The sequence below is a fragment of the Mustela lutreola genome, chromosome 9 (assembly GCF_030435805.1).
Source record: "Mustela lutreola isolate mMusLut2 chromosome 9, mMusLut2.pri, whole genome shotgun sequence".
Lineage (NCBI taxonomy): Eukaryota > Metazoa > Chordata > Mammalia > Carnivora > Mustelidae > Mustela > Mustela lutreola.
The window spans coordinates 18,164,135-18,186,518 of NC_081298.1; the positions used below are offsets into that span (position 1 = coordinate 18,164,135).

Here is a 22,384-nt window from a genome sequence, read left to right on the forward strand (position 1 = left end):
GGTCCAGCTTGCTAAGAGCTTTGATTGCCCAGAGAGAAGCAGAGCAGCTGCTGCTTGGCTGGAGAGGCGATGGGGTTCTGGGGCTCCCGGCAGCCCACACCTAAGAGAGACAGGGAAAACACGGACCCCAGCAGGGAACCAGAGGGACAGCCTGGCCCCTGACTGGGCAGCAGAGCGTTAGTTGAAGATGCCACGGGGAGGGGTCGCCCCAGAGTTAGTTATCAGTTGTCGTGGGCACCTCCAGGCTGAGGAGGCACAGCTAACCAACGGGGACCTTCTGGGGCCTGTTCCAAGGCGGTGGCTGCGGAGGTGTTGCTGGGGCGCCCCCAAACAGGGTCATCTCAGCTGCCGAGCCTGGGCCTAGGTCTCTCCGCACGTCAGGGCTTTGAAGAGCCGCGCCGAGCGGGCGCGGGGCGCATGGTGCAGGGTGGGGGTGGGGGGGGCGCTCCCCTGGAGCCCAGGGGGTTCTGGCCGCGCTTCTCCGCTGCGCACGCGGGCGACCACGCGGGCGACCGTGGTGGATGGGTGTGTTTCGGGGCCTCCCAGGGCGCGACAGCCTGCGCTCCTGCCACCCCGGGGCTGCTCCCTTCTTCACCTCTGGCTTGCAGGCGGCCCCTCGGGCGTCGGCTCGGGGCTGGGGCGGGGGGCTGGCGCCCGAGAGGGGGCCGGCGGAGGCGAGCGACGCGGCCCCAAGTTTATGCTAATCCGCGCAGAGCCCGCCTCCCGCCTCCCCTCCGCGGCCCCAGCCGCGAGCAGCGCCGGCCACTCGGCGGGACGCAGCCGCTGCGAAGCGCCAGGCGGCCCGGCCAGCGAGCTCCGGGGGCCGCGAGCGGCGGCGGGACCCGGGCGGGAGGGCGAGTGGCGGGGCGGGGGGACGCCGGGCGGGGGCCCCGCGCGGGGCCAGGTGGAGAGCCGCGGGCCGCGATGGGCCGCCGCCTGCCGGTGTGGCTGTGCGCCGTCGCGGCGCTGCTCTCGGGGGCGCAGGCCAAGGGCACCCCGCTGGTCGCGCGGCCCGCGCCGCCGGGTGCCCCCCGCTACAGCCTCTACACGACGGGATGGCGCCCGCGGCTGCGCCCGGGGCCGCACAAGTAAGCGCGGGCCGCGTCCGGGCGGGAAGCGGGCGGGATGGGGCCCGGGCGGCGTTCCCACCTGCGCGGACCGCGAGCGCGCGGGAGACGGGGGCGCCGGGCACCCGAGGCCGAGCCCCGGCCGGGGCGAGCGCCCCACGCTCCGGGAGGCTGCGGGACCGGCGAAGAAAAATAAGCCGAGGGGGCCTGGCGCGGCGGCTGGGACCTGGCAGTGCCCGCGGAAACCTTTCCAGCGAAGTAACATTTTCCAGCTGCGCTGTGTGCAAACTCCCCGCGCAGCGCACCAGGTGGAGGGAGAGAAGGGAGGGCCGCCCGCGCGAGGCACACGCGGGACTCCCCCATGCATTCCCCCGCGCGGGCCCCCCCTTCTCTCCTCTGTCCCTCCAGGTAGGAGATGGGAGCCCAGCGCCCTGCAGCCCGCCCTCCAGCCACCCCTTTGGGAACTCCAGCATGTTGGGGCCACAGAACTGGTAGTGGCTCCTGGGTCCTGGGCCCACCTGTGGCCCCAGAGCCCAATAACAGCCCATTGGCCGCTGGCTTTTGCCAGGCCACTATCGCCCCAGCCCTTGTTGCTTGTGAAGGTGGCTCTTGCCTCTCTGGGGCCCTCAGTTTCTTGTCTTTAGTAGCCAGTGGCTTGGGAACTGGTCCCAGTTAGGTGAGTGAAGGGCTCTAGCTGGAGTGCTGGCTGAATTGGACCGCAGGAGAGTGCTAAGCCCATAGATGACATTCAGCTGGCCTGGTGCATCAGGGCAGGGGTCCTGGAAAAGGCAGTAGAAGAAATGATCAGAGAGCAAGAACCAGGAACAAAAGATGGAGAGGTGGTGTGTGTGGGTGGGCTGGGTACCTACAAGATGGCACCATTTCCCAAGGAGTCAGGGGAGTAAGGATGAGTGTGGTCTCCTAGGAACAAGGAGAAGGGAGAGAAGAGAGATGGGGATCTGGTCCCCTGGGGAGGCCCCAGATGAGGAAGGCAGGTATAGGATCCTCAACAGGCCCAGCCAAGGCCAAATAGTCCAAGGATGCCCACTGTTCCCACTTGCAGGGCCCTCTGCGCCTACGTGCTGCACAGGAACGTGACCTGTGTCCTACAGGAGGGAGCAGACAGCTACGTGAAGGCCGAGTACCGACAGTGTGGATGGGGGCCCAAGTGCCCCGGGACAGTCACGTGAGTGCACCCCTATCTGGCCCACTCAGGGCTGCTGGGCAAGAGCCCCAGGCCGGCCTTCCTCCCAGAGTGGCAGCCAGAGCCACAAGAGGGTGTAGCTCCTTGGACTCCCATGCAGGCCGGCCGGAGAGGGCTGGGGAGGACACATGGCAGGTTCAGGTCGGGGCCCACAGTGTGGGGCACAGGAGGGTTCCCAGAAGACACACAGGTCAAGGCAAGGAAATAGCAATAGAAGCAATGCGGGTTGGAGGTGATCAGAGAGGGCAGAGGGTCACACTGACAACCATGGTACCAAAGGGGCCCTGGGAAGACCCAGGGAGGGCTGAGGGGACGCTGGAGAAGGCAGGCCAAGGGTGAGGGGCCAGAAGGCAAGTTGCTGGGGCTGTGTGAGGGCATGTGGGATGGTGCACAGGTGTGATGCCCAGTGCATGTCTGAAAACAATCCCATTTGCTCCAGTGTGTCAGTGGGTGAACAGGTACGTGGCTGGGGGGTGGGGGGTGGGAGTGACCCTGGCCAGCCCTGACCCACACCCCTGGACCTCCCTTCTGTGCTCAGAATCAGGGGCGCCCTGTACCCGCCTGGGTGGCCAGAGCTGAGTTCCCAGAGTAGACTAGGAAAGGGTAGAGAGAATGAAGGGAACTGATGGGAGCCAAGAGTGGCCCCGGCACCCTGAGAAGGGCTGCGCGCCCCAGCTCCCAGGTGGCACCCCCTTGCACACCCATAGGGAAGGAGCCGAGGTTGTTTCAGGATTCTTCTTGGTAAAAGCCAAAGCCAGAGTGGGATTTCTGATGGCAACCTGAGCTAAATGGGGTCCAAATGGGCCTTGGGGACACTGGGGCTAGATCCCTGCTAGTGTTTTCCCGAGGCAAACAGGATGGGGTGGGGCTTCACCTGCACCTGCTCCTCAACCCTTCTCTGACTCTTTCTGCAAAGCCCATCTCCATCCCACCACCCTGTCCCCTCATGCGCAGAAAAAGGAAAAACTCTGGCAGCAGTGTGGAGGGGGGCGGGGAATCCAGAACTTCTCCTGGGAGCCCGGAGCCTCAGCCCGCAAGTACAAGATCCTGCCCCCATCCCCCCTCCCTGGCTCAGGTACCGCACAGTGCTCAGACCCAGATACAAGGTCGGCTACAAGACCGTGACAGACCTCGCCTGGCGCTGCTGCCCTGGCCTCACGGGAGAAGGCTGCCCCGAGCACCTGACCGATCACGGGGCCACCCCAGCCCAGCCAGAGCCTGAGCCCCAGATTCCCTCAGGGCAGCTGGGCCCAGGGCCCCGGCTGCCTTCTTCTGGCCCAGCAGCCCCCAGCCCCTATGGTGAGTCGGCCCACAGAGGCCCTGCCAGGTGAATAGGTTTCTTGGGGCTGGTGGGGAGCGGGGGGTTGACCCAGGCAGGCTGAGCTCTGGCAGGGCTGGGGAGGGTGCCTCTCGCACTGGGCTTGAGGCAGAGCTCACAGAACTCACAGAGCATCCCCTCCCTTCCAAAACTAAGAGAGCTGTATGCTCAGTGGGAAGGTCAGCTTAGAACAGACGCTCTCTCCGGTGGCCTGGCAACAGGACAGCCGGAGGGAGGCAGGCCAGTGATGGCCCTGGGGTTCTCTCCTTCTCTTTCCCAGGAAGGAAAGGCCCCGGGCTGTTTGGTGAGCGGCTGGAGCGCCTGGAGGGTGACGTCCAGCGCCTGACCCAAGCATACGGTACCCTCAGTGGCCTGCTGGATGGCCACAAGGACCCCAACAGGATGACTGGTAGTCCAAGGCTTCCTGCTGCCCCCGTGGGCTTTGGGGTCATCTCCGAGGGCCTCATGAAGCCCAGAGACAGAGCCGGAGGGCCACTTCTGCCCCCCCTGGACGAGATCCTGAGCAAGGTGACGGAGGTGAGCAACACGCTGCGGACCAAAGTGCAGCTGCTGGACGAGGTGCACGGGCTGGCCCTCGGCCACGAGGCTCACCTGCAGCGGCTGCGGGATGCCCGACCGTCTCCGCTCACGTCGCTGGCGCTGCTGGACGAGTACGTGGACCGACGGCTGCACCGGCTCTGGGGGAGCCTCCTGGACGGCTTCGAGCAGAAGCTCCAGGGTGTCCAGAGCACCTGCGACCTGCGGGTGCAGGAGGTGCGGCAGCGGTGTGAGGAGGGCCAGGCGGCCAGCCTGCGGCTGCACCAGAGCCTGGATGGCCGTGAGCTGGCCCTGCGCCGGGAGCTGTCGCAGCTCGGGACCAGACTGCAGGGCCTGAGCGCGGCGGGCGGGGGCAGCTGCTGCGGCCGGCTGGCCTTGATCAGCGCCCGCGTGGACAACCTCGAGAGGAACCTACAGGCGGTCACTGAGGCCCAGAGGGGCCACGGCCCCCTCACCAGGGACGAGCTCGAGCGGCTCTCGGCTGCCATGCTCGATGGCCATGTGGATGGGCTGCTGGAGGGCCTGGAGACCCTCAATGGGACGGAGGGCAGAGTGCGAGGCTGCTGCCTGGGGACAGAGGAGGGGGGCTGGGAGGCGGACGGCTTCAGAACGTCGCTGGAAGAGCGTGTGCAGAACCTAGAGGAACGCCTGGTGACCCTGGTGGGGGAGCTGAGCCCCAAGAGTGCCCCCCCAGGCAGGTCGGCCCGGCCCCTGGTACAGACAGAGCTGGCCGTGTTGGAACAACGGCTTGTCTCCCTGGAGACCTCGTGCACCCCTGGCACCACCTCAGCCGTTCTGGACAAGCTTGAGGCAGAGGTGAAGGCCTGGCAGAGCCGGAGCGAGGCCCTCCTCCGCCAGGTGGCCAGCCACGCCGCCCTGCTCCGGCAGCTCAACGGCACCGTGGCCGAGGTCCAGGAGCAGCTGGCAGAAGCGACCGGCCATTCCCTTCAAGGGGAGATCACCCTGCTCAAGGTCAACCTGAACTCCGTGAGCAAGTCCCTCACGGGGCTCAGCGACTCCGTCAGCCAGTACTCAGAGGCCTTCCTGGCCGCCAACTCCTCCCTGGACAAGCGCGAGCGCAAGGTGGAGGCTGAGGTCCACGCCATCCAGGAACAGGTCAGCAGCCAAGGCTCTCGGCTTCAGGCTGGCCACAGGCAGGTCCTGAGCCTGAGCGGGGAGCTGGAGCAACTCAAGGCCGGCGTGGCCGATGTGGCCGGCGGGCTGAGCCGCTGCCAGGACACAGCCCAGGAACTGCAGCAAGTGCTGGGCCACTTCGACCGGAGGGTGGCTGACGTGGAGGGTGCGTGTGGGAGGCTGGGCCGACTGGCAGCAGGCCTGGACCACTTGCCCACCGAGTCACCCCGGCCCAGGGAGGGCCTGTGGGGCTACGTGGACCAGCTGAATCGCACGATGGCTCAGCACACGCAGGACATTGCCCGCCTCCAGGATGACCTCCTGGACTGCAGGGCCCAGCTGGCCGAGCAGGCACGGCCCCAGCCAGCTGACTAGGCAGGCCGGACCGAACCCAACCCTGGATCCCAGCAACCCTGGGGATACCTCTCGAGCCCAGCCTCGAACAGCAGTGACTCCCAGCCTCCCTGGGCCAGCATGGCTACCACTTCAGAGGCCATGGAAGGAATAGCTGTGGTCCAGCTCCGTAGGACTGTCCCAGCCACAAAAATCAACACTCAGTGCCGTACCAATTGGACAACTCAGGATCGTGGTCAAGGCAAGGACATCACGCCTGAAGGCCAGGGCGGACCTGAGTGACCTCACAATCCAATGTGCACGTTGCTCTTCTGCAAAAACACCAGGGGCAGCACCTGGACAAACACCCACAGGCCCAGCCACCTGTCTGCATCTCCCCTGGTCCTGGCAACCGCCCCCACGCTGTGGAGGCTTCTGATTCTCTTGCCTCCTTGACTTCTCTCCCTAGCCGTCTGGGCTCATTTTCTGCAGGAAGGTGGCACCCACTGGCACTGTCCTCATACCTGGCAGCTTTGTGGCTACAGTTTCTGAACCAAGGACCAGAGGTTTCCAGCTCTCCCCATCCTCTGGTCCTTCTGGACAGAGCAGAAACACAAAGACTCAGCTGAGAGTTCTTTTTATTCCTTTTGACTCTCCTCTCGGGTGAGGGCTTTCTTAGGCAGCTGTTCATTCCCTGAGTAAAGGACCGGCCCCAGACCATCTCTTTCGAGACCCACATCAATTTATCCTTTTCCTTCTCTTTCCCAGAGAGGCTTCAGGGCCTCTGGTCCCCACAGCCTCCTCTCCTTTCCATGTGGGGGGGAATCCTGCCCACCCTCCCCCCACCCCAGGTTAGGGCCTATCTCCAGAGAGTAGATGTCATGGTCTAAAACGAGGCCAGACTCTGAACAGAAAGCCATGGGAGAAAAAGGGCTCCAGGCCTCAGTCTACAGCATCCGAGCAGAACCCCAGTCCCACCTGGGTGTTCAGGCCCGACACCGTCAAGAGACAACCTGAAAACAGTGTTCTTGCGGCCTGCAGAGCTCCCAGAGACCCTGATGCCCGTCTCTGCTGAGGCTCCTGGCATCCGTTTCCCCACAGCCACACAGGCCTTCTTGTGCTATGTTCCAGGTCTCTATACCCCTGCCTTCTGGTTTCTTCCCTCCACTGTGGTGCTGTTGGTGGAGGGCAGGCCTGGATTAAAGCTTTTAGCCCGTCTAAAGGTATTTTCTTCCCCAAGGACACTAGGCTGGAAGGCTGCAGTGGGCTGCCAGCCTGGCTTCCTACAGCCCCTCAGGCAGGAGCTCGCTTAGCAGCTGTGTGGGCGCTGGATGGACTGGCCAGGTCTAGGGCGGGAGGGCAGGTCACCGCACCCCACCCCCTGCCCACCCTGGCAGGGTTTGGGGCCGTGTCCTTGGGGAGGTGCTCAGAGGAGCAGGAACAGCAGCTGGGTACGGGCGAGGCCTGGGGGGAGCCACACACCTTCAGCCCTCCCACTGCTCTGGAATCCCCGTTCCTTGAGTTCTGAGCTCCCAGGGCTGGGATGTGCTGAGATCCTGGAGGACAAGGGAGAGAGCAGTGAGGTCCGGCTCCAGAGCTGTGGGAAGGGCCCGGGGTTGTGCAGGGGTCTGGCTTCAGCGGGTACGGTCCATGCCGTCTGGACGCTGCTCGGCCACCCCCCACCGCTGCCGCCAGCCCCTTCCTGGGCAGACGGGTCTTGAGCCTCACAGGCCTTTGTCTTCTCCCTGTCCCATCAGGGGTCGAGGCAGTGTGCTGGCGTGACAGGGACAGGGACATCAAGGGCATGGAGAATCCCACAAGGGCCCAGGTCACCATCATTTAATTGCCACAGGGCAGTTAAGAGCCTGGAGCAGCCGGCCTGCCTCCCACAGATCAGCTGGGGAAGGCAGGAGATAGGACATCAAGGAGAGAGGGCCTCTGTGTCTGCCAACAAGCCCTCAGCCCCTCCCCCGCCCTTCAGGGGACCGGCCCTGTGGCAGCCAGCTTCCAACTTCCCACTCCCCGGGACTCCCAGTCAGTTCTGGGCCTGGCCAGGGAGGAGGGGGCCGCGGGGGCCGGTTCAGGGCAGGGCATCGAGGTCCACAGTCATCAGGGGCTCCCGCCAGTAGCAGAAGCTGCTGTATTCAGGATGGGCCAGGTCTGTGCTGGGGCCACGGGCCACAGGTGGGAAGAGGAGCTCAACCACCTCGCCCAGCCGCTCATACCTGTGGGCAGGACAGGGTCAGCCCTGAGAGCCCGAGCAGCCGCCAGGCTCCTGTCCCCATCACAGCAGGCAGAGATTGTGTGTCCCCTCCGCCCCCGCCCCCGCCCCCGCCCCCCAGCACCAGGAGCCCTGGGTAGAACGGAGAGCCAAGGAGAGGCTGGGGCATGGGGATGGGATGTGGGAGGGCGTTGGGGGACCCATGACAGGGTTAGGCCTCACGTGGATTTGTGGTTCTTCATGAGCTCCTGGATGAGCTCTCCCCGGGGGTTGACTGTGAAGATGCGAGATTCAGGGAGTCCCACCTGCCGGTAGGCAGTGACATCCTGTGGGGGACATGGAGGGGCTGATGGGCTGGGGGACAGGGAGGAGGCGGCCTAGCCCCGGGGGGGAGGGGCCACACTCACGTTGGGCCTGTTCCCAAAGGCAGCATAGAAGGGCTGTTCGTTGGGCAGGAACAGCTGCCGGATGTCACTCAGGCAGGCAATTTTGAACACCTCTGGTTTCTTCTCAATCACCTCCCTGGGGCAGCCGGGGCCACGGGCAGGAACAGAAACCGAGGAGGGGCGGCCATCGGAGGAGGGCAGGGTCAGGTGACATGGGGTTGGACTTAACTGACCCCCAAGCAAGGCCTGATGCTGGCCTGGCCTGAACAGGCAACGAGCCTGTCACTACCCCCCGCAAGGGCCCCTGGGCTCGAACCTGTGGAGGGCAGAGAAGAGGCTGCTGGGAGACAGCAGGATGGGGCCCTTGGGGAGGCCGCAACCCCGCTCGCTCACCCACCGCAGGTAGGCCTTGGTGAGGTCAGCCATGCCGATGGCCCGTGCCGAGCAGTACAGGAACTTGTACCCGTTTCTGCAGACGGGGGGTGGGGGTGGCGGGAGCTGTCAGAGACCAGCGGTTCTCCATCCCCATCTCCCTTGGCTTTGGCCAGCTCGGCCCAACCCCAGGGCTCTGGCCTTCAAACCCAGAGGCCTTTGCAAGGAGGGGACTTAGGGGAAACATCAAGGAGAGGTGGCCTCTGTGTCAGGGAGGAGTAGGGACAGCATCCCAAGGTAGACCAGCACGGACAAAGGTTTAAGCAGGTCTGTAGGCCTCCCCTCCACCATGAAGACCAGCAGTGTCTTCATGGGAAGACACTGGAGACAAGTGTTTCACGGGAGAACGGAAGACCACCCCGGGACATGCCCAGGTTTCCTTTCCCTGTGGGTCCCCAAGCCTGGCTTCCGGGGCAAGGGCCGTGGTGGCCTCAGACATCCTGTCATTCCCTCCCTGGGGCCCTGCCCCAGCCCAGGCACTCACAGGTGGATTTTGTGGTAGAGACTGGTGATGCCCTGGTGTGTCCAGTCTTTCCCCAGCTGGGGCAGAATGTGGCCCAGAGCATCCGACCTAGAGCCACAGAAGAGGGGTCGCTCGGAGGCAGCCCCACGTAGCCCTCATGGAGGGCCTTTCTTGACATCCCCCTTCCCCCAGCATAGAGGAGGCCAGTCCCAGGCCCTCCCTCTCTCCCCCGGCCAACCAGGCCTCACTTGGTGATGGTCCCGTCGATGTCCGAGATGACCACCTTGTCGTCCCACTTCCACAGATAGATGGTGGCCCTGCACCGGCAGGTGCCCTGGTACTGGGTGGTCACACTGAAGACCACGTCATTGGCACCTTCTTGCAAGTTCAGGCGCCGCTGGGTCCAGGCAAAGGGTTGGGGGGGGAGCTGTGATCTGACACAGCCTGGCATGTCCACCCCTCACCCCCCGCAAACTGTGGTCTCTGATCCCCACAGGCTTCTTGTTACCCTCTTCCTCCCGACTCAGAGAACCTGCCTGAATTCACCAGAGACAGCTACACGCAGACACATCCGGACGGGTAGAGGGCGGCCTCGGGGAGTGATGGGGTGTGGCGTGCCGGTCACGGCCTGCTCAGGCCCAGACACATGAGTCCTCACCTCCCGTCCTGCCCCATCGGGATGAAGCTCACAGGCCGTGACTCCCACCCACGCTGCTCAGGTCAGCCCTAAGTTGGGCACCGCTCCTGACACGGAGACACCCCACTCCACAGAAGGGACCTTCTGGAGATCCTCACAGGAAGCCTGCTGCCTGGGGCTAGGGCACATGTGACATCCCTCCAAAGGGACACCTAGCCCTGTCCTTGGTCCTTAGAGAAGAATCAGGGCAGCTCTCAGCCCAGCCGCTGACCAAGGCTACTGGGCCCTGGCTGGCCCCAAGGTGGGTGTCACACTGGGGTACCAAGGAGACAGTGGCTGCTCTGTACCAGGCTGTACCTCCCTGATGGAGCCGCACTTGGGGGCCAGGGACTAAGCTCAAAGACAGGACTTGTCTTTGGTAGGTAGGGATGGCCTAAATCCGAGGGGCTGTATCAGCCTTTGATTCCTCCAAAGTGGTCTCCAAGAGCTTCCCCAGAGCTGGCAACCCACCGCAGGTAGATCCTTTAAGACGGCATAGAGAAAACCTTCCCCATAAGACATCCAACAAAGAAATGGACTCGTGCGTAAAGCAAGAACTTGGCCCAAGGCTTTGAAGCAGAAGCTGCCAGGGAGACTGCCAAGGGGACAGATTCTGGGCTTTGGGAAACTCAAGTCCCTCGGAGCTGAATTATTTCAGCCCCGGGCCCCCGCCCCGAACACAGCCTCACACACTCACGATCTGATTGGAGGAGAGCCGGAGGGACTTCTTGTAGGTGGGAGTGTAGGCGGGAGGCGAGGGCGGCAGAGAGGGGGCCTCCAGGATCACAGGGCTCTCCGGGGCTTCATCCTCACTACTCAGGACATCAGTCTTCCCCCTACGGGCAGCCCGGCTCTCAGGCCACTCTCCCCAGCCAAGGCCCTACACACCCGGTAGACCATCACCCCTCAGCCCAAGCCACAAGGAACCTGGTGCCGGTCTCTGCCCCTCCAGAGGATCAGAAAACCCCCAAGGTGCCCCCACTTTCAGAGAGGGGGGACGGGGGGCCTGCGGTATACACCCAGAAAGGGGCCGCAGAGCTGGAGCAGGGAGATCGCAGGGATCCTGGCCCTCAGCACACAGCCAGGATAGCCTCGGAGATGTTTTCCTATAAAACCCCAGGGTGCGTCTTAGGGTTTATTACCCATCCCACCTGCTTTGGCTTCAGCTGACCTGCCCTTGGTTATCCCCCACCCAAGCCTGGGTGTTCTGGTCACTTGAGAGATGAAGAAGGCAAGGTCAGCCTGCCCCTGGCAAAGAGGGGAGGCCCCGCCCCTCTGTAAGGCAGTAGGCCCTTGTCTGGGCCAGGAGTCTGGGTACCCGGTTCCCAGTTCTGGGACTTCTGGGGTAGCTCTAGGCCTCAGTTTTCCCATCTGTGAAACGGGGACATTCCTCAAGACAAAGAAAGGGTGTAGAAGTGATTGGGGAGTGACAAAGAACCACAGCTGGGGAGAGGTGCCGGCGCTGCCCCTGCCCCCACGGGCATCTCCCCGAGGCTCGGCTCCAGCCTCAGAGCTCCGGGCAAGAGATCCGACTCACCCCTGCTGCTCCCTGGCCGTGGTTTTCTCCGTCTGGGCACTGCGCTGTGGGAGGACCAGACATCCAATGAGCCCCGCCTCCTGCCTGTGCTGCCCATACCCTTTGACCACGGTCACTCACCTCCTCGGCTGGGAAGTCCCGGCGTCGCCAGGAAAACCACCACCGCCCACCCTTCCGGGGCATCTTCTCCTTCTCCAGCTTGTCCACGGTGCTCTATGGGCAGATAAAGGCCATGGCATTTTTCCCTGCACCACAAAAACCTACCTTTCGTTGCCCCCACAAACCCAGAGTCTGGGGCTGACCCTAGAGCGAGGCGCTGTCCGACGTCTGGAGGCTGAGGAAGCACACCCAGCTCCATCCTGAGGCTCCACGCAGCGACTCATGGAGCTAAGCACGGGAGACCAAGGGCCATTCCCGCCAATCCCCACTCTACCCCAGCCTGACCCCCAGCTCTAGCCCAGCCTCGGCCTGGCCTCCAGATCCTTGGGCCGGTCATGGCTCCTAGAGTAACTGAAGGCCATGCTTTGGGAGCTTCTCAGAATCTAGTTACTGTGTGATGCCACCAGGTGACAACAGGAAGAACAGCCTATCGCCAGCGTGCTCTTCAACCCCCAAGGTCAGCGACTCTGTCCCAGGCTCGGCCTCCCTCTCTCTCAGTTACCACTGCTGTCTGGTGGGGCCAACGTGACCTGGGGAAGATGCTGACTAGATTCAGGCTAGATAGCCCCAGGGGGAGCCCCAGAGAGCCCAGGCCTGGGCCCGCCCAGGAGATCTATCAGCGTCCTACAGACAGAAAGGTGAACCGAAGTTAGGAGGACATGACCTGGAGGTAGGTCCACCACGGTACCCCACTGAGCTGGAAGCAGCCTGGGGGGAGTCTCCCAGGGGCCTCAGGGGTTGGGTCTTTCTTGGGGAGGTGAGGAGAGCCAAGCAGGAGAGTAACTGTCCTCCCTCCCAAAGGCTCTGGTCCTAGCTCGGACCCCTAGCCAGCCAGAGGACAGAGCCGAGTGCCAGCTGTCAAAATCTGGATGGTGACGTTCTTGGGCAAGTCTAACTAACTGAAGAACAATGGGCCAGATTGGGGTTGGGGGGTGCAGATCAGGGTGGGAGGGGCAGATGCAGGTCGGTGAGGGTAGAAGTTCTGGGAAGGGCTGAAAAGACTAGGTTCCTTCCCACCTCTGAGGATCAGCACATGCCGTTCCCTGGCCCTCATCTGCTTACAGATTACTCATCCTCCAGCTCTCTGCAGGGGCCATGTACTCAGAAAACCCCCATTTAGCTTCCTAAAGCAACCCAGCCTCTCCTGCCCGATACTCACGGTTGAATTTCATATTCATCTGGCTGAGTCTTAGGATTAACCGTCTTTCTAGGAGGACATGACTGTGCCCAGCCTGGCACACAGCAGGTACTCAACGAATGCAGGCCAATCAAGCAAGCAGTGCCCGCAGTCCAGCCCGGAGAGGGCCTTGAGTAAGATAAGGACTGGGCCCTCTGTCTCCCAGGCCTCATCTCTGAGATCTAAAAGCCTCCTGTGGAAGGTTATCATCCTCCCCGAGCTCCTTTGAAGTCAACACCAACCCTGATAGGATTCAGCCAGGCCAGGATGGGGCTTTGTCCACACGGCATGGGGTGAGGCTCCAGGGGCCCTCGGTTGCCCCAGGCCCATCTCTGCCCACTCTCCACTTCTTGGCCCAGGGCCCCGTGGCTGGGCCCACTTTCCTCAGCAGGCCCGGTGGTGCTCTAACCATTACCTTGGGCAAGTTCCTCTGGAAGGCTTGCAGGGAGAGGATCATAGGGGCGGCCACAGCCCAGTTATAATGCCTGCGGAGATAGAACAGAGAGTCGGGGCTGCAGCAGCCACGGGGCAGTGGAGGGCCGGGCGACCCCGGGGCCACCAGGGGCCCAGGCTTGGTACTCACTTCTCATTGATTTTCACCACCAGGTTTGGGTGCTCAAGGAGGCCAGGGTTTTGGACGAGGTCCTGATAGGAGACGATGTGCTGGTTGAACTTCTCTGGGCACAGAGGCGGAGAGTAAGGAGCGAGGCCGACATATCCGACGGGACCCGCTTCCCCAGCCCTCCTGGCTCCCCCACACTCCAGCACTCAGGCCTCCTGCAGGCTGGGTCCGGGACCCAGCAGGCCTCCTCCCTTCCTGCGGTGGCTCCACGGGCACAGGAGAGCAAGGGCGCCCAGCCTAGCCTCACACCTCAGCTGTCCCCCAGACTCTGGGGGCCTCCCCGCCCTCCCCCAGTCCCTGGGCTCAGTGCCAGTCCTTGGAAGGGCTCAGGCCTGGGTCGGACATACCCAGGGAGATGTCCCGGCCGTCAGCCAGCCCGCCACAGAGGGAGACCGCGATCATAGCCACCACGTCCGGAGTGGGTTCTGGCTCCCGTTCGGGGCTGGGGTCGCCCAGGGGCTTCTGGCTGTTGGGTTCACTCCACCTCCTGGGCCCCAGTCCACAGTCACTAGGGGCAGAGGGGTCAACAGTGAAGTGACTGCAGGGAGTCTGAGAGGAGGGGCCCACCCCTCTGAGGCCCGTGGTAGATAACCCCTGGCCCCACGGACCCCCACCCCAAGACGCCCAGACACCCAGCACCCAGACACCTGCGGGGGAAGTAAAGGGCTGCATTCTCAGAATCCAGAGAGGGCAAGTCGTCCAGATAGATGTCACTGGGGCCCAGGTGCTGGCTTCTCTTCAGGGGGCCTGAGGGCAGAGGGGACACCTCTAGTCCCAACACGGGTTTCGCAGCATGAGCCCGAGGTGTCCCCTTGTTTTTTAACACCCTAAAGCAGCACTGTCTGGTAAAACTTTGGGGGGCGGTAGACATGTCCCCGTCTGCCTGCCCAGTACCGCTAGCCACGCACCACTATCTGCACACTGGAAATGCAGCGTGACGGAGACACGGAGTGGTATATGTTATTTAATTTCCATTAATTTTAACTACACTTTACATGACCATATATAGCCAACAGCTACTGATTTCAGTCCTAAGCCTTCCCACACTCCTCGGATAAACCCCAGCTCCTGCGCCAGCAATGCTCTAGCATCTGCTCATCTCGTCGGCTTCCTCCCCCAACCTTGCCTCGCTCAAGACATACCAGCTGCCTCCCTTCCTAGACAAGCAACCTCGCTCCCACTTCAGGGCCTTGGCACGTGCTCTTCCCTCGGCCCCGAATTCTCTCCCCTTGATCCTCACTTGGCTGGGTCTTTAATGTTCGCGTCTCAGCTCACGCCTCCCCCACTCGGAGAGGCCTTCCCCGGCCGCATGATGTAAATAGCTCCGTGCCCACCGACTCTGTCCTGTGTCACCCATGACATGTCTTCACCGCTTACGCAGGCTTCATCTAGCTCCCTCAGCACGAGCCTGTGAGGGCTGGTGCCAAGCATGGTGCCAGGCACACAGTAGGTGCTCAAAACGTGCTTGAAGTACCAGAGTCCACCCTGGGGGTGATGCGAGGCCAGGGAAAGAGCCCTGGGAGAGGGCGAACCATCACTCACCTTTGCCCCCAGAGCTCCCCTCGGGCTGCCTGGCGGCAACTGGGCCCTCCAGGGTGGCCCAGCTCCGGGATTTCGAGGGAGGGGGCAGGCTTGCCTCCCTGCGGCTCTGAGGCTTGGTCTGCTTTCTCCCAGGAGTGGGAAGAGGGGAGCCCACCAGAGCAGGAGGGTCCACGTCTGTAGGAGGAAGGTCGACACCAGCCCCTGCTTGCAGGATCAGGGTTCCCGAAGGGTCCGCACCGGCCACAGACGCGGAGGGGGCGCTGGGCTCTTCCTGAAGAGGAGAGGCTGGCCCGGCCCTGCCATCAGCGACCTTCAAGGACTCAGGCCACTCTGCTTTGGCCACCTTTGGTCAAACAAATGGGGGAGGGGAGAGGATGTGACCAGTGCAGAGCCTGCCTTCCGCTCCCCACAAGGCTTTGGGGGTCCAGGTCTCAGTCACTGTACTTCTGACCTGCAGGAGACCCCCAAGCCCCTGAAAGGCAGAGACGGGAGAATGACGTGGAGACACTCACCTTCGGCAGCCTCCCCCAGGCCCACTGTATGTGGGACTCAGCTCGTGGGGGGACGGGCTCAGGGGTCCGCAGCTCCAGCTCCGAGTCACTCTTGGGGGACGTGCACCCACCCGGCGGGAGGCTACGAGAAGCAAGAACTTAGAGGCCCCCAAGCCAGCCTGTTGCCCCCGCCCTCTGGTGCCCACCCCAGCCTTGAGGGGGGGGGGATATATTTGTAACACATATTTATGCTTTTGCTCGATCCAGAATGTCTAAATACATGGAAAACTGCTACAAACCAACAATAATGAGACAAGCTAGTAAAAAAAAAAAAAAAAATGGCAAAGACTTGAATAAACACTTGGCATAGGAGATGTAGAAATGGCTGGTAAACAAACTAAATGTGTTCTGTGTCATTACTCATCAGGAAAATATAAATAGAAACCACTCAGAGACCTTGGCCTTGGGTCTCTTGCCTACGGGCCACCTGGACTCTCACCTGGCCTGGGGACCCCACTCGCCATCAGAGTAGGGGTAGAAGTCTCTGGCTTGCGGTGAGGACTCCCCTTCTGACTGGACACTGCTGAGGGGGCTACAGGGAAATCAATGGTCATGGACAGGCCCAGGTACCCCTGGGTGTCAGGGGCTCGGGGAGGTGAAGCCCAGAGAAGTCAAGGCCCTTGTCCAGGGTCACAGAGCATCAGCAGAGGAAACAGTGCTCAAATCCTGGGTGGTATTCCCACGCCCTTAGCCCCCCACCTGGTCCACACACACCCTGAGGGCTCTGGCCTTGGCTTTTCCAGCAGGGACAGCTCACTCTCAGCGCCAGTCTCCAGCTCCTCCGAACTAGAACTGGCTGCGACTGCGTCCTCTTTCCGTCTGGGTTTCCTCCTGCGAAGCCTCTTCTTCCGCCCCGTGGAGGACACCCCCTCAGCGAGGGCCTCGGGCTCACTGGCTGTGCTCAGCTGGGAGTCTGAGGGGAACCCGGACAGGTCCCCGCCAGGGATGGGTGATGTGCACAGACGGGGAGGCACGTGTTCCTGCGGAACAGACCAGGGGTTGGTTATAGCTGGGAGGGGGGGCACCCTCGCCACCCAATCATTCTGGGCCCTGCCGGAGCCCCAGGGCCTGGGTGTGAGCTCATCTGGGGTCAGGAAAACAGTCATGGAGGCTGGCTGGAGGCAGCACCAACATGGGCTCGCAAGGGCCACTGGCGTCCTGGCTCCCTTTCAGAGATGCAGCAGTCGGGTCCTGGGGACTGCACGTACCCCTAGAAGTTCATGGCAGGCCAGGTGCCACACAAACCACACTGTCCAGGTAGAACCCTGGACCTTGGCTACTCATTTCTTCTGCCCATACCTACTTTTCCTTTAAGAGTCAGCCAGACATCACCTCCTCCAGGAAGCCTGCCCTGACTAATCCCAGCCCCAGTTCCAGCCCTTCATTGCCATGACCATAGAGTTCCATCATCTGTTGTTTATATGTGTGTCTCCCAGGCTGGTCTGCGAGCCTTCTTTGCAGACAGGGGCGACCCCTCATCTGAGTCCACTGCAAGGTGTCAGGAATAGGAACAGGGGCGTCATTAAAGTCTGTGCAGCTCAAACTGTCTAAACAGCTCTGCTGGCTTGTGTTGGGCTCTGCCTCCTTTCTGATACACCTCTCTCCTCATCCGTCATCCTTCCACGTTCTAACTGCACCAAGCCAGCACGAGATCCAGAACAATCCATCTCGTGCTTTCCTGACGCCCCCCTCAAACATGCCGTAGCACTCTCCTCCTTTTCAGGTTGCCCAGGGAAGGTGTCCTTTTCACCCTCTGGGAGCTGGCTCCAGTGCCCTCTTCGGAGAAACCTTCCCCAACTTTCCCTGGGAAGGAAATCCGCTCTTGCTGGCCCCCTCCTGATTCTACTCAGGCTTCAAGAGCATGCTGGGAGTGCCAGCCCTAGATGATGCTGGATGTTCCCAGGGGCAGGTCAGTGACAGGCCCCAACATCCTGCCCAGAGGGGGCAGGTGCCACAAGGTACTTACATCATCACTCTCCAGCTCCTGAACGAAGAAGGCCTCCCCACTGTCCCCCAGCTTCATGTGCAAGTCCACAGGCTCCCCGTTGATCTCGATGTCTACCTGTAAAGGGGCATGGTGGTGCACAGTCCCTACCACTGTCCCTCACCCCCACACTTTAGTCTACCAGTCCCCTGCCCTGCGGAGCTTTGCGCTTGCTGGAACTCCTGTCCCCTAGCCGCTGGTGTGCCTGGCTGCCCCCACCCCGAGGGTCTCTGCTCAGGCTACCCTTTGCAGAGAGGCTGGACTGAGTTCTCACCCACCCCGCCATTTCCCCATTCTCTGGGCTTTCTGGCATGTACCACTGTCTCATATCCTTGTGTTTGCCTTGGTTTCTGTTCTTTCTGCCACACCCCATCAGAACAAGACATGACCCATCTTGTCGCCACTGTGTCCCCAACCCCCAGAGTCCTTGCTGATTACATGAACAATGGTCCAAATGGCCATTTTTCTGGGCACCGAATGGAGAGTTTGAGCTGGACTCTCCCCTTTAACCTTCCAGCAACAGTGAGTAGTGGTTCTGATCATACCCGATCATACTCTTTACAGACATGGAAAGAGAGACCCCAGGGGTGTTAAGAAATGTACTGGGAGATGGCCAAGAGCAGCTGAGAGCCACAAAGTCTGTCCCAGCTCTTCACCACCACCCCTCCCCCAGAAGCTGACGCTTTCCTGTTAGGATTCTGGCATGTTCCCAGGAGCCCCAATGTGAAGGGGATCTGGACCCACCAAACCTCTTGTCACACTCCAAACCTCAGTGCTAACAAACAGCCATCATGTTTGCCTGGACCCAGAGAAGACAACGCAGTTTTCCGAAGGGAGGGAAGCTAACCTGTCGGGTGCCTCCCACGTACCTGGCCGTGGGACATTGATATCAGCTCCTACCTCATTCTCCCGCATCTCCCCTCCAGCACCAGGTAGATGAGAGTGTGCGCCCATTTCCCTAGGTGACGAGACTTACCCAGAATGCACAGGGGAGGTCTTAGGAAGCTGGAGCCAGGCCAGATGGCCCTGGCACCAGGACTGCCCCACGGTGCTGCCCCCACAGGAAAATGGGAACCCTCCTGGACCCAAACCCCCAAACCAACCCAAAACTGTTGGAGAAAATGCAAAGGAACAGATGCTTGTCCAGAGCGCAGATCCCTTCCTGAGGGAGGTCTAGGTCTCTCCTGGGACTGCCCTGGCTTTCAGAGCCCACCCTGCTGTGGTCCCCAGCTGGCCAGCACTTACCACCTTCTCCCGAGACCGCAGGACGCCCAGCTTGCCAAAGCGCACGTGGAAGGGCGAGCATCGGAAGGAGCCGTCCGCCTGCTCCACCACCAGGACGTCAATGCCACCGCTCAGCGTGGCCGGGTTCAGGCCTCGGTATATGTCCTTCATCGTCCCCAACACTGTCCCTGCCAGCTGCCCCACGTAGTTCATGGCTGGTGCTGGCAAATGAAGGAGGTGCTGGTACCAAGGCTGGGGTCACCTCCCTCAGTGGGGAGGTTCTGCGGCCCGATCCCCAGGACCCCAAGCACGGAAGGGGCAGACCAGGAGTGGAGGGCAAAGGTCTCCCCAGGCTTACAGTGTGTTGCCCTCGGAGCACCTTCACAGACAGGTGGCAGCTGTGCCTGCAGGTGTGGGTTCTAGCCCTGGCTCACCCACCGACCTGCTGTGGCGCCCTTGGGCAGCTGTCTTCCTTCTCCAAGCACCGATCTCCACATCTGTCAAATGAGAGCACCAGGTAAGGTGATCTGGGGTGCCCTGCGTCTCTAAATGCCATGAGTAATGATAATGACCATGGTTTCAGCGGCAGGGCTTGTTCCATCTTCACAACAAGCTGCGAGGCTGGGCTGGGCGGGTGTCATTATTGCTGTTTACAGACAAGCCAGCTGAGGCTCCGAGCGACGGGCCCAGGACCACAACTAGTAAGTTATGGGAGCCAGGACTCAGACCCAGGCCTGTGTGGCTGCAGACCCCTCAGTGTGAACCACTGAGTTGGCCCAACTGCAGGGACGGGGGCAGGCCAGCACCCCTCCCTGATGCGATGGGTGGCAGTCTCATGATCTGTTAGACCCAGGGCCCCGCTGGGTAATGGGGGACAGCCCTAAAGCCGGATCTCGACCCAGGAAGTAGGGAGGAGTCTCAGTTCTTCCAGTTGGGAAGTGGGTTCATCTGTCTTGCTGCTTCCTGGTCTTAGGAGTTGGAAGGGGACTTGTTGCGCCATCGTGGCTGATTTGGGGAGAACTGGGGGTAGGGTGCCCCAGGTACCTAAGGCTCTGCCCAGCTCTAGTCCTGGGGTCAGATACTCGGGGGAGGGCATCTCCTATGGCTGGGGGTAGAGTGACCTCCCCGTTTATGGCCCCAAATACCAAACTCCTCCCCAGTTTCCCTGGAATAGGCAGGAATCCTATCCAAGGTCTATAGCCTGACCCCGGTGTCTTTAGGCCACAGTTCTCGGGCCTGACCTCCACTTCTGAGACCCTGGCTCAGCTGGCCAGGCCCTGAGACCCACATTCGGGCCTTGGGCTGGCCCCTACCGCATTGAAGCTGCTTCTCCTTCCCCCAGTCAGACCGGTCTCTCTAGCTCTCCTACAGCAGGCAAAGCTGGGTAAGCCAGAAGCAGAAGGCCCTGGCAGCAGTGGAGAAGAGCCAGGGCCATAATGAGAACTGCTTCCATGCTGGCACGGTGCCCACGCCACCAGCAGCAGCTCATGGCCCCTTCCCTGCCTGCCCGGCCAAAGGCCTTCTGTCCCTCTGGCTGCCGGGATCCAGGCCATTCCACCTCCTCATGGCACTCCCACTTCGCAGACCTTGCCTCAGAACCCCTCCAAGACCACTCCCCAAAGAAGTTAAGTGACTTATAAGCCATAGATGGGGAGGGACAGGGACAGTGATGACTCGTATCCTGGTTTCCTGCCCCCGTATCATGGTTCCTGCCACCCCACAGTTCCCAAACCACACCACAGTTGTCTGCAGGGAGGGCCCCGCCCCACCCCACCTCTGCACAACCCTACAACGCCTTGCCACTCAAGATGTGGGCTGTGGCCCAGCAGCGTCTGCATCACCTGGGAGCTCGTTAGAAACCTAGAATTTCGCAAACATAAGGTATAACTAGAATTGCTCAAATGAAAACTTGGGATAAAACGAAGCTTTCTGGATCCTGAAAATGGCATTCAAAGCTAATATATAGTTTATCTGCAAAGCACCTTCTGCATGTTAGGTGAAAACTTCTACTTTGGTTCTTTCCTACCACACCAAAATCTGTAAATAAAGGTCTCAGAAGACAGACCAGGCCAGACACGTGATGTGCAGGTCTTTAGATCACTGTACCCAGAAGAAGTAGAGAAGACTCCAGAAGCTTCCAGGAATAGAGGAGCAAGTATGGGAGGGGCAGACCACGAGTGGGGGCAAAGGTCTGCCCAGGTGGAGGCTCAGACATGAGCCCTTTACCCTTCTGAGGACAAAAGATCTGGGTTGGGCAGTGACAGGTTCAGCCTGACCTTGTCCAGAATTTCTCAACTTCAGAACCGCTGCCAGTTGAGGCTGGACAATCCTTTGCTTTGGGGGCATTGTAGGATGCTCAGCAGCATTCCTGGTGTCTACCCACTGATATGACTACTACACCCCTCCCTGCTAGTTGTGACAACCAAATTGTCTCCAAACATTGTCAGATGTCCCCCAGGGAATAAAACTGCTCTTGGTAGAGAGTCACCGAGTGGCAGAGATGGCACCCTCTCTGGGGGCACTGGGTCCTACTCTGATCCAGCCATGGGTCAAGTCACACGCTAGCCTCAGTTTCCCCTTTAAGAAACAAGGCCCCAATTTTTCAAACCCTCCTCAGCCTAGAATTCATTCCTCCCCATTCCCCACAGACTATGAGTGGATGTCCTCCACATCTGCCTGCTCAGCATTTGGGGGGAGGGGGATTCCAGCTAGCTAAGCCCTGGGCCCCCCTCTCTATCTGTACCCATCTTTGAAGGCATCTGCTCTCCCCCAGGACCCGGCTCTGCCTCCTTGGTCTTCTCCAAAACCTCTGCTTGGCTCCCTCCTAACACCCTTCACCCCAAACTAACATGTCTAAACTCAAACACTTCGTCTCTCTGAGCTTCGATTGAAATGGGGATAGGGCATGTGTGAGTAATTAATGAGATAATTCACGCAGCATTGCATTGCCCCTGCCCACTGTTGAGAGACGTCTTTCCATATCATTCGAGGCCCTCTGCACGATGGTGGCCTGCTGTCTGCAAAGTGAGCAGGCAGACTCCAGGCAGGCCTCATGGGGTGCCCAAGCCTCAGAGCCCACTTTGGGAACACACACAGGCCTCCTAGGCCAGCACACAGCTCCACCACAGGGTCTGGGCTCTCAGCCTTTCTGGGTTCCCAGATCTGGGGAAGGTACAGCGCTTCTCCTAGGACCAGAAGAAGCAGGAGGATAAGCATTCCTATAGCCCTGGAAAGGAGAAAGCGTCACTCCGGGCTCCCCAGCAGCTGTCCCCCCTACTGAGACTCACCCCATCTCCGCAGGGTGAGTTTTGCTACACAGGACACTGAGTACCAGAGAGGGTGGGTGACCTCCCAAAGGTCACACAGCCTGGGGTGAAGCTGGGCCAACCTTCCCTGAGAGGTTTTGGCATCTTATCTCCTGATTCCATATTCTGAACGCCCGGGGTCCCGCAGCAGCTGGGCCAGGGAGGGGGTCGAAGTGAGACTGGCCCCTCTACCCTTGGCTACCTTCTGATGTCTAGAGATGGTCGCAGGCCCGCGGACAGGAAAAAACCTGGGTCAGATGGCAGGACAGATGGGCAGGGCAGGGCTAGGGAAGGGGTACCTCTTCTCAGGCCCGGGTTAGGCCCTACCTGGGGAGCTGCCCACTGGACCTCCGGGATCCGGAGCCGCCGCCCAAGTAGCACGGGGTCAGCAGTAAGTATCGTCCGCCCCGTACTCAGTCGGAGCTTCCGTCTCCTCTAAGACCGGGTGAGATCCCGGCTCCGCCCCTTCCACGAGCCAAGGCGGGTGTCTG

The 22,384-nt window shown here is 61.2% G+C and overlaps 2 protein-coding genes across 6 annotated transcripts in view; one reads left to right on the plus strand and one right to left on the minus strand.

Moving 5' to 3' along the window:
* Window positions 1-762: 762 nt before the first annotated feature.
* On the plus strand, window positions 763-6,597 carry EMILIN3 (elastin microfibril interfacer 3). Its single transcript, XM_059133156.1, has 4 exons — window positions 763-1,088; window positions 2,131-2,253; window positions 3,347-3,570; window positions 3,870-6,597. Exons 1-4 carry the CDS (start codon window positions 925-927, stop codon window positions 5,654-5,656), a joined length of 2,298 nt encoding a protein of 765 aa, XP_058989139.1. The 5' UTR covers window positions 763-924; the 3' UTR covers window positions 5,657-6,597.
* Window positions 6,598-7,439: 842 nt separating this feature from the next.
* LPIN3 (lipin 3) overlaps window positions 7,440-22,384 on the minus strand; it is a 41,407-nt gene continuing 26,462 nt past the window's right edge. The window contains exons 1-21 of one of the 5 annotated variants that reach the window (XM_059133153.1): window positions 22,221-22,370; window positions 18,947-19,085; window positions 18,610-18,809; window positions 17,347-17,442; window positions 16,095-16,360; window positions 15,820-15,912; window positions 15,342-15,462; window positions 14,830-15,172; window positions 13,935-14,034; window positions 13,635-13,795; window positions 13,249-13,342; window positions 13,081-13,150; window positions 11,450-11,542; window positions 11,330-11,373; window positions 10,490-10,628; window positions 9,365-9,513; window positions 9,138-9,224; window positions 8,538-8,690; window positions 8,243-8,357; window positions 8,058-8,161; window positions 7,440-7,839 (exon numbers count right to left, since the gene is read on the minus strand). In XM_059133153.1, coding sequence (XP_058989136.1) covers window positions 7,695-7,839; window positions 8,058-8,161; window positions 8,243-8,357; window positions 8,538-8,690; window positions 9,138-9,224; window positions 9,365-9,513; window positions 10,490-10,628; window positions 11,330-11,373; window positions 11,450-11,542; window positions 13,081-13,150; window positions 13,249-13,342; window positions 13,635-13,795; window positions 13,935-14,034; window positions 14,830-15,172; window positions 15,342-15,462; window positions 15,820-15,912; window positions 16,095-16,360; window positions 17,347-17,442; window positions 18,610-18,801 — 2,565 coding nt within the window. In that variant the 5' untranslated portion in view covers window positions 18,802-18,809; window positions 18,947-19,085; window positions 22,221-22,370 and the 3' untranslated portion in view covers window positions 7,440-7,694. The other 4 variants (XM_059133150.1, XM_059133152.1, XM_059133151.1 and 1 more) reach the window with 4 other exon arrangements.